Source organism: Rhincodon typus, chromosome 6 (assembly GCF_021869965.1).
Source record: "Rhincodon typus isolate 14 chromosome 6, sRhiTyp1.1, whole genome shotgun sequence".
Classification (NCBI taxonomy): domain Eukaryota; kingdom Metazoa; phylum Chordata; class Chondrichthyes; order Orectolobiformes; family Rhincodontidae; genus Rhincodon; species Rhincodon typus.
Window position 1 is genome coordinate 107,005,039 of NC_063337.1, and position 19,562 is coordinate 107,024,600.

Below are 19,562 nucleotides of genomic sequence, written 5' to 3' on the forward strand. Positions count from 1 at the left end.
CCCTTCCAGACCCGAAATGTCAGCTTCCCTGCTCCCCTGATCCTGCCTGGCCTGCTGTGTTCATCCAGCTCCACATCTTGTTACCTCAGACTCCAACACTGGCAGTTCCTATCTCCTCATGCTAACCAAATAATTGTTTAAGCATGAGCAACCAAGCACATCTTTTCTTTCTCCGCTTAACTCCTTGAGATGCTTCATTCTCTCACTCTATTGCTGCAACATCCTTACCTTTCCAGTCGGAGACAGAGCAAGTAGCTTTCTATGGTGTCAAATAAAGTATCCTTACACCTTCTTACCCAGTCATATCTAGAGAACTATATCACAGGCCATTTAGGTATCTCACCAAATCAATTAGAATAAAGCAAAAAAAGCACTGATCTGCGATTGCAGTCGCAGGGTGGATTTTAATAGCATGTAATCATAGAATCCCTACAGTATGGAAACAGGCCCTTCAGACCAGCAAGTCCACACCGAACCTCAGTGCATCCCACCCAGACCCATCCCCCTATAACCCAAGTAAGCTACACATTCCTGAACACTAGACCCAAACAGCACCTCAACCTGACAAATGTCAAGAGGAAGCCTATCCAAAAAAAAATGGCATTCCAGCAGCCAACATACATTTGGTTGGCATTCAACTGGTATAGAGCAAGATTTTCACTTACAGTTACAAATGTCCCACCTCAAAGAGGAGTTGACCAATAAGATTGGCCAACAGCTCCGTAGTCCCAACAAACCCTGGACTGACTGCTGAGAATACTGAGAGTTTATCTCCACCAGGGCATTTTAGTTCAGCATTGCTGCATCAGATATTGAATAACGCAAGAAATTGGGCATGGATATTGCAGTATTGAAGAGTCCAGACATTTATTACCACTATCTATTTTGCATAAATTTTACATTTCTCAGACACACAAATGTCTGGGATAATATTAAGCCATTAAGTTTCCAGGGGAAAGTGACTTGGGCCTCCCTCTGCTGAAGGTAATCTTGCAGCCAGTGTCATAGGAGATACTTAACTATTAATTTTCCACTCAGCACCCTTGAGCATCGTGGAGGGCCTTAAGACCACCCGAGGACTCCATGACCCTGTAAAACGGGACAGTTTGAGCATGATGGAGGTGATGGTACAGGCCAGCCACACGTTGTGCTTTACAACTCCCAACCCATCCTCAAAGGTGCCACTCCTTCAAAGGTGTACATTATCCTCTGAAAATTAATTTGGCCTAGGACATGACTTGCCTCTGGATTTAATGTCTGAAAAGAAAGCACTCGAATAGTATGGAAATGAAAAACTCTATCCCAAACATTTTTTTCTCTTTGCTTCCCCATGTGCAAGTCTCCAATAGGCCACAGTGCATACTTCAAATTAGTCAACAAAAACTTTGTTTCTTTGAGTAGAAATCTAGTACATTGTCATAAACAGGTCACCCGTGAAAATGTCAGACTTTAATGTACGGAAGATTATTGCTATCTGTGCAACTATTGCAAAAATTAGATATCATGCACCAAGTTGGCTGAACTTTTTGAACTTCAATGGTCTTTGTCCATATGTTGTTTGTCAAAGACTCAACTTGCAAAGAGCCTTTTCTTTTTTCAAAAGGAAGGAAGCAAGTACGACCTGCAATACAGTCAAACTTGTTCAACTAGTGTCACTGCTTTCACCCAAATTTGTGTTGTGCTTTGAAATTCAGCAGTGGAAATGCTTAATCCTCCCCACTTAAAACAAAAAACAAACAATTAAGGGAAATTTTAAAAAAGAACATACCATAACAGGGTAATGTTCTCAACTTCTACCGAAGTGCCTGTAGACAGGAGGATCAAGGAAACTATGACAGGCAATACCCACCCAGAATGTTTAGCTACTTTGTGAAACACATTCATCAGTACCCTCCAGCAGGATACTAAAAATAACCACCAAATTTCTAACTACGAGAAAGAAATTATACACAAGTCTACAGATCTTGTTGCTATATATTTTGTGCCAGGGCAACTTTAAACTTTCCGCTTATTCCATTCATTTGACTGACATTACGAAGAACATTTTTAGTTTTTAATAGTTGGTTCAGGGGCTGGAGTCAAATTGGAAGTGAGATGAAATCAAATCCTCCACTAAACCACCAAAGTTCCTTGATTGCATTCTGATGAGGATTAAATAGAAAGTGACACCTTAAATGTGGGTGCTCTTTTACAGTGAATGCATCTGTCAATGTTCAGGATTTAAATTCTGCTTGATTTAGTCAAATATTGCCTACAGTCTTTTAAAAAGTCCGTTATGCTTTTATTTAGGTCTCCCTTAACTTTGCCCCCACTCATATTTGTGAAGAAACTAATCGGCTTTCATGTTAACTGAGGAGTAAGAGACAATCACAATCAGTAGAAAAACAGAAATCAGAACACTGTCTTGGTAAGGTCCAAAGGTACCGAAGCTTCTGGAGGAATGTACAAATCAGACATCAACATCAACTTCCTGATTTCCATGTTCAGCTGTGCATGTGTGGATGCTGTATGATTTACTCCATTACCACAGTGCGAATCATTTTACGAATTCCAAATGAGTTAAATCTAAACTATAATCTAGAGTGATGTTCCAGTGTGAGACTTCGAGATAGATGTGTGGTCCTGCATTCAGTCCTCGTTACAAAGGCTCACCTGTATTCAGTGATTCAGACGGATACAGATCTCATGAAACTATACAAATGATGTGGGTCCAAGTCTTAGCCAACATTCTCCTCTCAATATTAAGAACAATCTCACTGCTCTATTGACATTGTTTAGTATAAAATGGCCCTTGGGTTCCTTGTACAATAAATTCTACAAACAAATTAACCAGGAAAGTTCCAAGACCTGTGTTGCAGTTCGACATAAAGGCATGTTTTTACATTACAAATAGTACCTGCACCTAATAAGACAGTTGGTCTCAAAAGAACTCAACACTCACCCCTACACAAAATCTTAACAGTGCACATTTGTATTAAAATTTTTCTACGAAAATGTTTGCAATCAACACCACCAGGAAACCACAGGGAAACAAATGGCAGGGTAGAATGGGGAAAAAAGTGCCCCCAAAGTATCGAGGTTGTTGAGGTTGCCCCCAAAATAACTCAAAGGTGTCAAGAACACAATTCTGTAGGTGAACTGCATCGATGCAAGACTGCACTAAAAATATATATGACTTTTAGCAAGTTACTCATTAGGAATAGTAAGCAGAGAAAAGAAAGGGAAAACATACGAGCAAATAAATATTTACAAAAAACCTTTCGTGGGACATGGGCATCACTAGCAAAGTTGGCATTTATTATCCATCTTTAACTGCCCTGAAGGAGGTAGTGATGAGCTGCCTTCTGATTCACAGCAGTCTATGGGAATACTGGTGCTAACTATTATGGGGAGAAAAAGGAAAAGATTCCCCCTTGTTGCAGATAGTCATTACTTGACACTTTTGGGGTGTGAATGTTACTTGCCAGCCATGCGATACAAAGTGTCAGATTTATGTATCATTTTTAAGTTTTGGATTTTAATGAATTGATACAAGAGGGGAGTTATTTTTAAGTCCCATCAGAAAAGTAACTAGGTCAGATAGTCTTTCCAGAATAGTGACCTACTCCAGTATGTGCAACAAGATAAGGACACCTGGACTGTTAATATAAGATTGTTGGCATTGTGCTCTATCCTGCTGCTGGGACAGGACATGCCCAGGGAATGACGGTGGGCCTGCAAATTGCGATGCATGAGTCTGTGGGCCAGCTGTCCCAAATTTGGTACGAATTCCCAGACATTAATAAGAACAACTTTGCAGGATAAACTGGACCAGGTTTGTCATTGTTTTTTCTGGTGCCTAGGTTGATTCCAAAGGCTTCACTTCTTCACTTAGACATTTTCCAAATTGTAGCACCCTTATTGCTGAGCCCCTGTAATAACTGCAATTAACAGTGGGTGATTTTACATCCTCTTGAAACCCATTCTCAGTAGCAGATGGAACAAAACGTGGGAAAGTGTAAGGTTATGCCCTTTCGTAGGAAGAATAGAAGTGTAGACTATTTTCTAAATGGGGAAAGGCTTCAGAAATCTGAAGCACAAAGGAACTTAAGAGAATCCAGAACTGGGACTCCTAAGTTTAACATGCAGGTTCACAGTTGGCAGTTTGGAAAGCAAATACAATGTTAGCATTCATTTCAAGAGGCTTCGAATACAAGAGCAGGGATGTATTGCTAAGGCTGTATAGGGTTCTGGTCAGGCTTCATTTGGAACATTGTGAGCAGTTTTGTGGGGGGTGGGAATTACAGGGATGACGGGCTTGTCATATGAGGAGTGGCTGAGATCTCTGGGTGTGAGTTCAACAGAATTTAGACAGATGAGGGGGAACCTGGTTGAAACCTACAGATTACTGACAAGCCCTGGATAGAGTGGATGTGGAGAAGCTGTTTCCACTAGTAGGAGAGACTAGGATCTGAGGGCACAGCCTCAGAGTGAAGGGATGATCCTTTAGATCCGAGGCTAGAAGGGATTTCTTCAGCCAGAGGGTGGTGAATCTGTGGAAATCATTGCCATGACATTGGAGTGGAAGCCATGACATTGGAGTGTATTTAAGACAGCGAGTGCGTGAGACCGCAGTTCTTAATTATTAAGGGGATCAAGGGTTATGGGCAGAAGGCAGGAGAACAGGGTTGAGAAACATATCAGCCATAATCAAGTGGCGGAGAAGACTCAATGTGCTGAATAGCCAAATTCTGCTCCTTTATTTTATGGTCATGAGTTCTACTGGACAAAGGGAATACTTTTCCATGCACATACCCTCCCCCAAGCTGCAAAGAAAAGTTTATCATCTCAAAAGTCAGACAGCACTCTGACTCATTGCTCCATTAGCTTCATTATGTCAAAACAATCCAATTTCCTCACCACAAAACTTCTAGTGGCTCATTCAAATCAGTAAAAGGCTGTTATTTGGCTCTCTGCATTTCCATTAAAAGTTGGTTCAAGTAAACTGTCCAATGTCTCACTTTTGCCAAACAGCTCCATGCCTTCCTGTGCAATGATAATATATTTATTCTTCAATTAAAAGATGCAATGACTTTGAAAACACCACCACTTTGTGGATGGAACCCTCTGTCAGAACTTTATGGTCCTGTATCCTTTTTAGTCTTTCACAAGGTTCTGAACCACTGGCGTGTAGTCTGATATTTCAGCATTTTCATGCTTTTTTTCTTCCACCTAGATAAAAACTACTCAAACTGTCACACATTCAGTGCCTCATGTATTATTTATCTCATTATGCCTCAGGGGAAGGCGATGACCTGGTGGAATTATCGCTGGACTGTTAATCCAGAGACTCAGGTAATGTTCTGGGGACCCAGGTTCAAATCAATGCCAGATAGTGGAATTTGAATTCAATAAAAATCTGGAATGATGAGTCTAATGATGACCATGAAGCTGTTATCAATTATCAGAAAAACCACCAGGTTCACTAATAGGAAAGAAACTACTATCGTTACCCTAGGCTGGACCTACATGCGACTCCAGATCCACAGCAATGTGGTTGACTCAGAACTGCCCTCTGATGGGCAATAAATGCTGGTCTAGCCAATGAAGACCTAATGCTGTCATATGGCATTACCTCGATCCTTGAAAGCCTAAATTAGAAGGAAGTCACAAGACCCAAGGCACTGCACAACCAAATGAAGTAATGTCATTGGACAAGTAATCCAGAGCCCCAGGCTAATATTCTGTGACATAATTTAAATCCTTTGACAGGAGCTAATAGAATTTGAATTCAATAAGAATAAATACAAAATCAAAATATTTTTTAAAAGAAATTAAAAACTTAAAAACTAATGGCAACGATGCAAACAATTGTCAAAAATCCCATCTGGGTCACTAATGCTCTTTAGGGAAGGAAATCTGTCACCCTTACCTTGTCTAGCCCACGTGACCCCAGACCCACACCAATGCAGTTGACTTTTAACTGCTCTCTCGGCAATTAGGGATGGGCAATAAATGCTGGACCAGCCAGTAATGCCCATGTCTCATGAAAGGGTAAAGCAAAACAAAAAATTATGAATTAGTGAATTTGCACACAGCAAAATCCCACATAAAGCAAAGCAATTCATGGGGAGCAAAAGGGCAAGGGCACAACTTGCAGTCTGGGTTGGGGATTTCAATGTCCAACACCAAGAATGGCTTGGCAGCAGTACTATACATCAGTCTGGTCAGGTTCCAAAGGACAAAGCTGCTAGACTGGATCGGCAGCAGGTGGTGAGGGAAAAACCTACTTGACCACATTATTACCAATCTACCAGCTGCAGATGCATCTGTCCATGACTGGATTGGTAAGAGTGACACTGCACAGTCTTTGAGCAGACAAGTCCGGCCTTCACATTGAGAATAACCTCGATCATGCTGTGTGGCACTACTACCATGGACAGACTTCGAACAGATTTCGCAACTCAAGACAAGGCACCCACGAGGCACTATAGGCCATCAAAAGCAGAACTGTACTCCAGCACAGTCTGTAACCTCGTGGCCCGGCATATCCCCCACTCAACCACTACCATCAAACCTGGGGATCAACACTGGTTCAATGGAGAGTGCAGGAGGACATGCCAGCAGCATCAGCATACCTGAAAATGAGGTGTCAACCTGATGAAACCACCAAACAGGACTACTTGCATGCCAAACAGCATGAGCAGTAAGTGATAATACATTGATAAGCAATCCCCGCACATCTAGTCGTAAAGGATGGTGGACAATTAAACAACTCACTGGAGGAGGCGGCTCCACAAATATCCCCAATGATGGAACAGCCCAGCACACCAGTGCAAAAGGTAAGGCTGAAGCTTTTGCAGCAATCTTCAGCCAGAAGTGCCGAGTAGATGATCCATCTCAGCCTCCTGCAGTGGTTCCCAGCATAGCAGATGCCAGTCTTCAATTTTCTGAAGAAGGGTCCCAACCCGAAACATCAGTGTTCCTGCTCGGCCTGCTGTGTTCATCCAGCTCTACACCTTGTTTATCCCAATCTTCAGCCAATTCAATTCACTCCACCTGATATCAAGAAATGGTTGGAGACAGTGGATACTGCAACAGCTATGAGCCCTGAACGTTCCGGCAATTGTACTGAAGACTTGCCACTGCTCTGGTCGAGCTGTTTCAGTACAATCACAACATTGGCATCTACTTGACAATGTGGAAAATTCCCCAAGTATGTCCTGTACATAAAAAGCAGGACAATTACCACCCCATCAATCTACTCTCAATCTTCAGTAAAGTGATGGAAGGGGTCATCAGTGCGAACAAGCAGCACCTCCTCAGCAATAACCTGCTCAGTGATGCCCAGTTTGAGTTCCGCCAAGGCCGCTCAACTCCTGTCCTCATTACAGCCTTGGTGCAAACATGGACAAAAGAACTGAATTCCAGAGCTCAGATGAGTGTAACAGCCCCTAACATCGAGGCTGCATTTGACAGAGAGCGACATCAAGGAGCCCTAGCTAAATCAGAATCAATGGGTATCGGGGGCAATCTCTCTGTTGGTTGGAGTCATACTTGGCACAAAGGAAGATGGTCGTGGTTGTTGCAGGTCCTGGAACTGAGATAATTGCCATCTCTGCAGGAGTTTCTTAGGGTGGTGTCCAAGGCCTAACCATCTTCAGCTACTTCAATGACGTTCCCTCCATCATAAGGTCAAAGGTGGGGATATTCGCTGATGATTGCACAACATTATGCACCAGTCGCGATGACTCAGATACTGAAGCAGTCCATGTTCAAATGCAACAATATCTGGACAAACAAGCATCAAATAACATTCACGCCACACAAAAGCCATCACCAATAAGATAATCTAACCACTGCTCCATAGCATTCAACCGTATTACCATCACTGAATTCCCCACTATCAACATCCTGGGGGTTATCATTGAACAGAAACAAAATTGGACTCATCACAAACAGTGGCTACAAGAGCAGGCCAGAAGCTAGGAATACTGCAGCGAGTAACTCACCTCCTGACCACCAAAGCCTGTCCACCATCAAAAGGCACAAGTCAGGAGTGTGATAGAATACTCCCCACTTGCCTGGCTGAGTGCAACCCCAACAACAGTCAAGAAGCTTGACACCATCCAGGACAAATCAGTCCGCTTGTTTGGCACTACATCCACAAGCATCAGCATCCTCCACTACCGATACTCAGTACACACTGCTGCTACTATCTACAAGATGTACTGCAGAAATTCACCAAAGATCCTCAGACAGCACCTTTCAAACCCACAACCACATCCATCTAGAAGGACAAAGGCAGCAGATACATGGGAACATCACCACCTTCAAATTCCCCTCCAAGCTACTCACGATTCTGACTTGGAAATATATTGCCATTCCTTCACTGTTGCTGGGTCAAAATCCTGGAATTCCCTCCCTAATGGCATTGTGGGTCAACACACAGCAGCTGGACTGCAGCAGTTCAAGAAGGCAGCTCATTACTACCTTCTCAAGGGCAACTAGGGACAGGCAAGAAATGCTGGCCAGCCAGTGCTGCCCAAATCCCATATACAAAAAAAATGCTACTTCTGTTCTGTCGGCTGAGGGATGTGTTTTGGCCAGGACTAATTTTCCTCAAATTTCTCTTCCTGCTGAGGTGGCCTTTGAGCTCCGTACGCAGCAGCAGCTTCTGGCAAGTGGAAGTTGGTTTGATCATTGACAAGGCTGGAACTTCCTAATGACTGTGGAGCCTAGAGAGAGAATGTTGGCTAATGCACCAGGGAAAACTCTCCTGCTCTCCCTCAATAAGAACAAACCATTGTATTAGTAGTTGCCATTCAATGAACTCATGGAAGATCTATATCTTAACTGTAGTTACACTTGTTCCAAACAATGAACATCTCGTCTAACAAAAATCAGTTTGAGTTTTGAAATATCCAATTGATTTAGCCTCAAGATTGTGTGGAAGCAGAGCTCCAGATTTCTACTACTCTTTAGGAAAGGCTATAATCATCCCTAAACAGCCTAGCTCTTTCAAATAAAAAGGCGTTCCTTGTTCAAGACTCACTCAATGGGGTTGTGTTTCATGTTATCCAAACAAACCCTTTCCTTTAACCATATTAATTAATCCTCTATTGTGATGGCTATGACGAGAGAAATGAGTTGATAATTAAACCCCACCACTCCACTAGTCACACCATTAATGTTAACATGTAGATTCATGGCTTATGCCACATTATGATGGAGCAAGGCAAGGAGGCAAGCACTGAGATCTACCTTAGTCAGTATGGATATTGATCTGTGCTATTTCCATTAGTTTCATATATATAGAATCCCACAGCCATTTGGCCCAAGTTCACACAAACCCTCCAAAAAGCATCCCATATAAACCCACCCCACTACCGTATCCCTGCATTTCCTAAGGCTAACACGCACCTAAACTACACATCCCTGAACACTGAGCAATTTAGCATGGCCAATCCACTTAACTTGCACATCTTTGGATTGTGGGAGGAAACTGGAGCACACTGCAAAAACTCACGCAGGAAGAGGGTGAACACGCAAACACCAGTCACCCAAGGCTGGAATTGAACCTGGGTCCCTGGCCCTGAGGGACAGTGCTAACCACTGAGCGACCATGCTGCCACATCGTAATAAACTGAACTAACTGGGCTCTCCCATACTGAATGCAGAACTCCAGACAGACTCTAACACACACATTTTAAAAAAGTCACTGTTGAGATTATGGGTTATGGAAAACACAAAAAAGGAAAAATAAACTGTGGGCTTAGGGTCTGGAAACAAAGAATAGGATATGATGACATTTTACATCCACTGGACATCCTGTTGAAGTTCAATGGCTGACAGTAGTAGATGGGTTGAAGATATTCAGTTCTGACTACAACTAACATGGATGAGAGCTTCGGGAATTGGACATAGGGTTTTTTTAACCAGATATACAGAAATACTGGTGTTTACAAACTCTCTCAAGTTATCAGCAACTTCTACTCAAACGAGACTTTAGGAAAGATGCTGACCTCTTGGTCTGCAAAACACATCTATGACCAGAAGGGTTGCCAGGCAACCATTAGCTTTAAGGGCCCCTACTCCTTTCAATGCCTTCAGTAATTAAGGTAATAAACCCATTTCTTATCGCCTTTAAAGCTTTGCTTGGCTGTTTCTCCAAAGTCACTTGATTTCCAGTAGACAGCAGGTATACCACAGCAGACGTAACTGTTGGCTTCAGTTGTAAGAAATCTCACAGGCAAATCCCTGAAAACTCCAGAATATTAAAAATGCAAAAACTTCCAGTATTTCCAGTTGGTGTTTAAATATATGCATTCCCAATACTACATTCAAGGTAATTAAAGTCTAGTCTGTGCAGACCTCTCAATTTAATCCTTTCATCAACCCGCTGTCCTTGTGGATCTGTAATGCACTCTCTCCTGGGTAATGAATTCTTATATACCAGCAATGCCCACATTTGACACAAGGATAAGAAAAAATGCTTATTCAGGGCAGACCCCAGAACGAAATAACACTACTGGTAGATTCCCTGATGTTCCAGTTTGCTCATGCTGGCAGTGATTTCAATAGGCACTTTTCTACAAACAGTTAAACACAGGTTAGGGGATTAGATTAGAGTACTGGAAGGCTCCATGCTACTTTCACCACTTTTGGCCACGTTCACATAATCCCAAAGGTAAGGAGGATTCAAGATCTCACAGCAACTTGACAGCTGCATTAGATGACAGGTATTAATGTTATTATGGAGCAAAACAAGGAGGTAGGCTCCGAGAACTACCTCAACAAGTGCAGGAATTGACCTGTGCTGTTTGTTCTATTCCATAACATATCTTGATAAACTGGGATAAGTGGCTGCTCCAGAACAGATTGCAGAATACCAGTTGGGATCGAATGAGAGCTCTAACAAGAGTCATACTTCAACATAACTTTCACTCCTCTCGATTCTAGCCCTCTCAACATGAAGGTCAACATCCACTAGCTTTAAAACCATTTTTCCAGCAGCCAATTAGCTCTTAATTTGTACCTGGACCTCAATCAATTTGCTCATCCACAGATTCTAGTTGCATGGCCTTTAGGTCAATCTAAACATTTAGTAAAGGTCCATAGTATGTGATCTCATGCTTGCCTACCTTGAATCTCTTCCACCCATTCGCTTAAACTTTCAATGACCTTCCACACCGATCTCTTCTATTCTCTGTGCCACTTAACTCTAACTGTCTACAACAATCCATGCAAGCCTGTCAAAAGATTCCAGGGCAAAAGTTGATTCGTGAATAGGAATAATGAATATGCACTCAAACACTCAGCACATCATTGTAACTACCCCTATTGATTTGTACTGGAGCTACAGCCTTTCCACTATATTGGTAAATGACTTGGATAAAGGAGTAAAGAGCTATCCAAGCTAATTGGGGGACCACAGGGATCAGTGGTGATCCACTCCACATGTTCACAATTATGAGGGAATTTGGAAAAATATTCCAATGTTTGTTGATGACAAAACTAGGAGTAATTGCAAATGGTGAGAAAGTAGTAGAGGCTTCAAGGAAATACAGACAAGTCGAGCAAGTGGGGAAAATATAGGACAGATCACTATAACATGAATAAGTATGAAACTGTCCACTTTGGTAAGAAAAACAGAATGGTTTATTTAAATGGTGATAAATTGAGAAATTGTAACATACAAAAAAATGTAGACTTTACATTGAATACAAGTACAGCAAGCAGCTAGGAAGGCGAAAGGTATGTTGGCCTTCGTTGCAAGAAGATTTTAATACAGTAGCAAGGGTGTCTTGCTGCACCCATAGAGGGCCTTGCTGGAGTAGTGTGTTTAAATGTCCCCTGACCTAAGAAGAGATATGCCTCTCAAAAACAGAATGTTCAAAGATATCTACACAAGATGCCATGAAGTCAGGACAAAGTTTAGACCATTTAACACTGCGACAAGGATAACTTCCTTCAGAGAGCAGTGGCCCTGGGGAATTCTCAATTATTTAAAGTGATAGAGGGCAAGTTGATGAATGGTCAAGAAAGAAATAGATTGATTCTAAACACTAAAGCCATAAAGGGTTACTAGAGAGAGCGAAGTATAGCATTCAGTTAGAGCATCACGCATGATCATACTGCACTGGACAGCAGACTTGATGAAACGCAAAGCCTACTCTTGCTCCTATTTTGATATTGCTATGGAACTTGCTGTGGTACAACAGCTACTTCAGTGCAAAAGGTGTTTTATTGGTTGTAAAAGGCAGCTTTGGGATATCCTGTGTTTATGCAAAAGTTCTATATAAATGCATTCTTTTCTTGACCTATGGTCCCTCATTCTTCACTCAACGACATGAAGCAGTCAACTTCTAATTACATTTTCAGAATTTTAAACACTATATAATCTCTAAAGCAGCATTGTTCTTAGAAAATCAATTTTCATATTTAAATTTTAAATTGTATCCTAATTAACTACAATTTACCTGTTATCTACTATAACATTGCTCATGCTGCATTCAGCCACTTAATGATCCACATTGACTGATTAGTGTCTTTACTAGAGACATTGTAACAGCCTGCTCCTTAAGGTTTACCATCTTCTCAACTTATTTTGAAAGTGTCTTGTGCAGTCTGGGCGATGTTTGGGTTGGTGTCAGTTGAGCAGGAAACCCAAAATCCATGTTCAAAATATTCTACCGCATTCCCACTCACCCAGCAGCAAACAAGTTTAAAACGTTAAGCATAAAAATTCTCAGGTAGCTAAAGAAACATAGGATACTATTGTGCATTCTGTAAATTTTGTTTGATTCAGCTGCACTCGAAAACAATGTTAGATTACCTCTTCCAGGAAACTAAGTATACTTCCAGACTTGGGCCACTAGATTTCATAGAATCCCCACAGTGCAGACAGACATGGGCTATTCTGCCCAGAGTCTGCACCAACCCTCCAAAGAGCATCCCACCCCCATCTCCATAACCCTGCACTTACCATGCCTAATCCACCTAACTTGCATATTCCTGCAAACTTAAGCACAATTTAGCATGGCCAATCTACCGAACCTGCACATCACTGGACTGCAAATTGACCAATGTCAAGTGAAATCTGCTCCATACTGATTCTGAAGGTTGGTGTAAACATTTTTTTCAAACTAAGTGGAGATCCTTCAAGGGGAATCTGGTTTTACGGTTTCAAACATTCCACTTGCCTGGAAAGAACAACTGTTTCCCCAATTCCCAACCTTTGGAACCTGCTATAGCTACTCATCAATTTCCTAAATTGATGCACGAAAGCCTTTTAATTCAACATATTCATTGGCCAGGTTTCACCTGGAACTAATATCCTGTGTTAAAAACTAAATAATCAATTTGGGTCAGCTTATTATGGCCATCCAAAAGTCAGTTGCAGCAAATAAAACACAAACCATAGTGATTAGCTTCTGATAGTAACAGCATACCATAACAAAAATATTCCACCTATACTGCTGATTTCAATATGACAGTTGGCAAAAGTGCAAATGATAACAATGAGAGTAGAGAAAAGATAGACAGCTTAGTGTCAAGACAACAATCTCTCCCTCAAGGAGCTGGTGACTGACTTCAGAAAGAGGAGTGTAGGACATGCCCCTGTCTGTATCAATGCTGCTGTGCTGGAGGTGGTCCCAGAGCTTCAAGTTCCAAGGAGTAAATATCACTAATCTATCCTAATCCATTTGTATCTACAGTCAAGAAAGCATAACACCACCTCTAGTTCCTCAGAAGGCTAAGGAAATTCAGCATGTCCACAATGACACTTATCAATTTTTACAGACGCTCCATAGAAAAAGCATCCTATGCGGATGCATCACAACTTGGTATGGCAACTGACCACAAGAAATTAGAGTTGTGAACGCAGCCCAGTCCACCACGAAAACCGACCTTCCGCCCATCAATCTCTGAAGAGGGTCTAGGCCCGAAACGTCAGCTTTCCTGCTCCTCTTATGCTGCTTGGCCTGCTGTGTTCATCCAGCTCTACACCTTGTTATCTCATCTTCCGTCCATCAACTCAGTCTACACTTCCCACTGCCTCGGGAAAGCAGCCAATATAACCAAAGACTCCTCCCACCCGTTATACACTTTCATCGGGCAGAAGGTAAAAGTTTGAAAACATGTACCAACAGATTCAAGAACAGCTTCAACACTTTTCACTGTATCTTGGTACGTGACAATAATAAATCAAATCAAATCAAATATTTAGACATGGAGTGGTTGGTGCGTCGAGATGTTGAGAAGATTTGTTTTATGATGTATCTGAATCGATTAAAAGACGTGATTGCGGAGAGTTGTAAACAACTTGATCGCTAGCAAGAAGGGCAAAACATAGTTCAACAGTTCGGAGTAAACAGACTTTCAACAACTCAATAATACATTGAGCTAAGCATACCCGCAAACTTGCGCACTTTACAACTCATTAACCTCTGTTGCACTTCGGCCTGATTTGAATGGCAGATCAGCGATAAATGTTACAGTAACAATTAAAAATTGTCATTTAGGATAACCATCTGAGATGTAGATATTCTTCACCGGGCTCCTGCAGGGATTAACCCCTCCCCCCGCGAGGCAGGAGAAAGGTTACAAAGTGCATAAACTTTACAAGCAGGTTTTGTCCCGACTTCCCACGTTACTCTTTTGCTTAAAAGAAACATCCCGGTCAACATGCCGTTGTTTCAATAATTGATTCTAGCCGTCTGCAAGGGAACAAACGTTGGACCCAGTGCAGTGACTCTTGCCAGACATGTGGACTTTTGCACAGTCGGGCTACGACAGAGTACTATTGTTCCCAATGTAATAGGACACTCTGAAATGGATACTGCTCGCTGCCTAGCCTCGCCGCGGGGGGAGTGAAACTTTCTGCAAATTTCAGCTTCCCTCAAATCGGATCAAACGGAAAACCATTTCCACAAATGTGTGTTCGGATCGCACTGCCTTTATTATTTATTCTTTCAAAACCACAACGTCACACAAGTCTTAAAAAAATCAAGTTAAACTCCCACCCCTCCGCGTAAAGATGAATTTAGACTGTTTTTACAATACACAAGCGAAACGAAACTTTATAACATGAACGGGATTTGTTGGATTGAAATCTCGGCATGAGCTAGTGGAATACGAAATCAACGAAACTCAGACATTGTAAAAGTTGAGAGTCCGGGTCAGTGGATGGAACGGGTGTCGCCAAATACAAAGCTGATCGAATACAAAGTGCATCCAGTAACCCACTCATTCCAGCGATGCTGGCAACTAAATATTTAAATTTAACATCACCTCCACATTCAAATGAATTAACAGCTCAAGGACAACTGTCTCAGAGAATGGATTTTACTTTAAGTTTTAAGGACGGCCCCCGTTCACCATGAAACACACGGGATTGCGGAAGGCGGGCGTGAACTTTGCCCATTGCATTGCAAGCAGGCTTCTGCACTCTCTCAGGTCTCCCTTCAAACTTTCAAAGCCCAGGCGCCTGTCACCACGGGAAATGAGCAGCTTTATTACCAAGCCACAACAAAACCAGCTCCTTTTCACCACATTCCGATACCAGGGTCAACGATGCTGCAGTTCAAAGATTTCGGTTCCTGTCACATTCAGCAGTTCGGATTTAAATCAAATCCTGTCACTGCTACACACATGCCTGGGCGAGAGTTACCACATAGTGATTTCTTTTAGGCATTTAGGATGTAAAGTTACACTGGGAATAGTTTCACCCAGCAACATTGCACTCAAAGGGAGATGGATGTTGGCTGAACTTACACTCCTAAACTTTAGACACACTCCAGAGATCCAAGGGCTGATTATCCCACCCTTGCAATTTGATCCGCTGGCCTTTTTCCCAAATTAAATTGGAAACAAACACATTGCCCCCCATCCCTGGGATAGGGGTTTTTTTTAAAAAAAGGGGACGGGCGTGAGAATATAAACTGGGAATCACTTACTTTAAGTAGTATCGCTGGCCCGAGGGGGTTTTCGCCATTTCCCAGCCCGGAGGTAGAGGTACATCGTCGGGAATCTCATAGGAAGCCTGGCGGAGGTGAGCGGAGGCCGGGGAAGAGCCGCTTCCCTGGGACACTACAGCAGCAGCGGGCGAGGCCGAGCCCGAGGAACCGGAGGATCCCGAGGCTGGGGGAGCGGAGGCGGTAGCGGCGGCGCTGAGGAGGGAGGCCGGCGACGAGTGAGCCCTCACATGCTGGGGCTGCAGCGGCGGAGCATTCGGCCCGTCTGTGCTAGCCTGGCGGGAGTGGTTCTTGGGCTCGGGCTGTTTGAAGAACGAGTCGGGAAGTTTGCGGAGCCGCATCGGGACAGACTGCGGCACGTTCGAGTTCTTGGGGTTCATCACGGCGTTGAAGAGAGCCTCCAGGTCGGTCTCCGAGTCCCCCCGGACATGCACGATCTGGTGGCCGGCCCGAGGCACCGCTGCCCCCGGCCCCGCCGCCGGAGCCGTCCCGGTCCCCTGCTGCTGCTGCTGACTCGGATCCATGGGCCAAACCGCCCTGTCCTGTCCCGCCCTGTCCCGTCCCGGTGCCGCCCGCCTGCCCTCACTCACTCACTCACTCCCTACAGGAGGTTTCTCTCAGGCCGGTGATAACGGCAGTTTTTTTCCAGCCCCACATCGGCGCGCTCCAGGAGTGGAACCTTCTGGAACTCTCCGCCCGCCCGGTGAACCCGAGCCCGCTCGCGCTCTCTCCCTCACAGCCGTACTGTGGCGCGCGCACTCCCTCTTTCCCCCCCCCCCCCCGCGGGGAAAGTTTGCAGCGACTTTCACAACTTTTCCTGCTGCGCACGTGACCGCTCACGTCACGCAGGGCGGAGTCCATTCACGGGCCCATGGAGGGGGGGAGATGATTGGTGGGGGGCGGATTTGTGCCTGTAATGTTTAACTGAGATTCGGTTTCTCCTCAAATGCACCTCCCCACCCGGCATGGTACAGTTTGTTCTGTACCGACCTCAAGTAATTTCACCTCTCCGCCCCCAATCCCTATCTTCCTCTGTCTCTGTCTCTCCCTCTCTTTCCCCATTTCCCCCCCCCCCCTCTCTCCCTCCCTCCCTCCCCTTTTCCCCCCCCAGCCTCTCTCCCTCTCTCTCTCTCCCCGCTGCCATCTGTGATCTTCAGTGCTTCCAGCCGCCTCACAGGGCGATCCCATCACGTTTGCCACATGAAGGGGCAAACTTACACTCTGCTCCATTTGGGAAGTTGCTGTCTGTGCTGGTGGTTTCCGCGCTATTATAAGGGACGGTGTATTTAAAACGCGACTGAAAAGGCAGAGTGAAGACTGTACTAGGACGGCACGGTGGCTCAGTGGTTAGCACTGCTGTTTCACAGCGCCTGGGCCCGGGATTTGATTCCAGCCTCAAGCGACTGTCTCCGTGTGTTTTCTCTGGGTGCTCCGGCTTCCTCCCACAGTCCAAAGATGTGCAGGCTAGGTGGAAATTGTCCAAAATGTCCAGGGATGTGTAGGCTATGGGAAATGCAGGATTACTGGGAAAGGGTAGGGGGATGGGTCTGGGTTGGATGCTCTTCGGAGAGTCAGTGTGGACATGTTGGGCCAAATGGCCTCTTTCTGCAGTGTAGGGATTCTGATGATCCTGCGCTGTGCCTTGTTACCCATTACAAACCAGAAAGCGCTTGGATTCCACACCCTCAATAGGAAAGGAACACCGCAGCAATGAATCCAGGGTACAGTCAGTAAAAGATACATTGCAGTATTTGAGATCAGGCTGCAAAAAGAAAAAAAACCTTACATTTCCTCCCTAAAATCTCTCATTGCAAAAAGAAAGGTAATTAAAACCGCTCAATGCCCAATCGTTGAGGAATAATTTAGAAATATTGATTAGAATAAGCGAGAAAATTGCTCCGAACATGAGAACAGAAATGTATTATTTTTATAATAAACGAGTAAGTACTTGTTCTGGTCAAACGTCATCGACTTGAAACATTAACTTTGGTTCTGTCCCTAGATGCTGCCGGATTTGCTGAGTATTTCCTGTATTTTCTGTCCGTCTTTCAAATGTTTCAGATCTTGTGAAGAATTTGTGGTTCGTTGTTGATGATACTTTGGTCAGGTCACGGTTTTACCTGTCTCCCTATTTTTTAACTCACCGGCTCGACACGAGGTAGTTAAATGTCGTTGCACAAGTCAGGACAACAATTTCACAGAAAATGATAGAATCGCTCATAAAAACATGAGTTGCAGGTAACATTCGAGAAAGCGTCCGATAATGTACGTGCACGAACTCAAACGTACAGAGTTTTCCAAAGTTTTAACAATGTAAACATAAACTGTGGTTTTGTTATTATCCTGAACACGGTACCGCACAATATTTGAGTTTGAGGAAGGGAAAGTTTTCATCACATTGTTTAACGGCTGAAGTTCTCCACCCTTTCCCTGAATTGTATCGCATCTCAAGCCATAAAACAAAGTAATTTTATTAAGGAAGAGTCTGCAAACGAACTCGGTTTCCGAGCTTTCTTAAATCCTTGTAGACAGTAATCATTTTGGTAGCTAATGGCGGTTCCTCTGCAGATATGTTTAACCGGCCCGACTTCCCAGACCACACACATGGCAGATGTGTTTTCTGTAATCTTTTTGTTGGAGCTGGTGAATACAAGGCAATATATCAGGGAAAATCAATCACCGTGGGGACTGCTCTCAATCGGTACCGTTTCATTTCACGTTTCTATATTACAGATATGACAAAGTATTTCAAAAAGTGGATTTGATTTATTTTGGATGCGTGATGACAATATTTGGTACATTTTAAAGTTTTCGCTAGATGGAACAAGGCTATATTGGTTGTGGTGAGATCGACCAAAAGTGAAAAAAATCACTCCCTGTACCCCTCCCCCTCTGGACAGCAACAGATACGGAATGTACCCCATTTCTAAGTAGAATTATTTACTACCTTTCTTTAAAATAGAACAAAATTAGTATGTGTTATAACCCCATAACTTATCCTGATCAAAAAAGGTAAAACGGGAACACTGTTGTTTCTGTCGGAAGAGGCAAGCATTAATATTGTTGCACCAGATCATTGGATGTTGCCGAATCATTTTTTAAAAATATTTTAATAAATGCTTTCCACCAATATTATTTCATGGAGCTGTGTTTTCCGAAAGTCTCTTGCGATTTTATGATCATGTCCAAATTATAACCCCCATAAATCGTAGCTGTTCTTTATGGTCACAATGAATCAGTTACTAAGGCAAAGTTGTAACGCAGATTCAAAAGGTTGCAGTTTTGGACGTTCAATCAGTTTAAAGTGTAGGTCACATGATAGCATGATGTACTACAGATGAGAAACAAATGATTATGATGGAAAAACTCACAAAAGGAACAACTACTCAAAGAAATCACAGAAATCAGGAAAAACTAAAGCAATGATTGGAATTATTCTCTACTCCCAACTTCAACTTCATAACAGATGTTTTTTTCAGGTTTGTTTATATTATTCACCCTTTCATGCTTTGACTGAGAGGAAGAGAAATTCCTTCCGCCAGAGAGTGGTGAGCCTATGGAATTTTCTGTCACAGCAAGTAACTGAGGTCAAAACATTGAATG

At 43.2% G+C, this 19,562-nt stretch overlaps 2 protein-coding genes across 6 annotated transcripts in view; both read right to left on the minus strand.

The window, feature by feature from the left end:
* yap1 (Yes1 associated transcriptional regulator) overlaps positions 1–16,763 on the minus strand; it is a 110,816-nt gene extending 94,053 nt beyond the window's left edge. Inside the window, exon 1 of one of the 2 annotated variants that reach the window (XM_048597777.1) lies at positions 15,942–16,763. In XM_048597777.1, coding sequence (XP_048453734.1) covers positions 15,942–16,483 — 542 coding nt within the window. In that variant the 5' untranslated portion in view covers positions 16,484–16,763. The remainder of the gene's footprint in view (positions 1–15,941) is intronic. The other variant, XM_020537323.2, reaches the window with a different exon arrangement.
* The window catches only part of cep126 (centrosomal protein 126), a 333,901-nt gene that overhangs the window by 117,835 nt on the left and 196,504 nt on the right, over positions 1–19,562 (minus strand). The gene's annotated exons all lie outside the window — the stretch shown is intronic.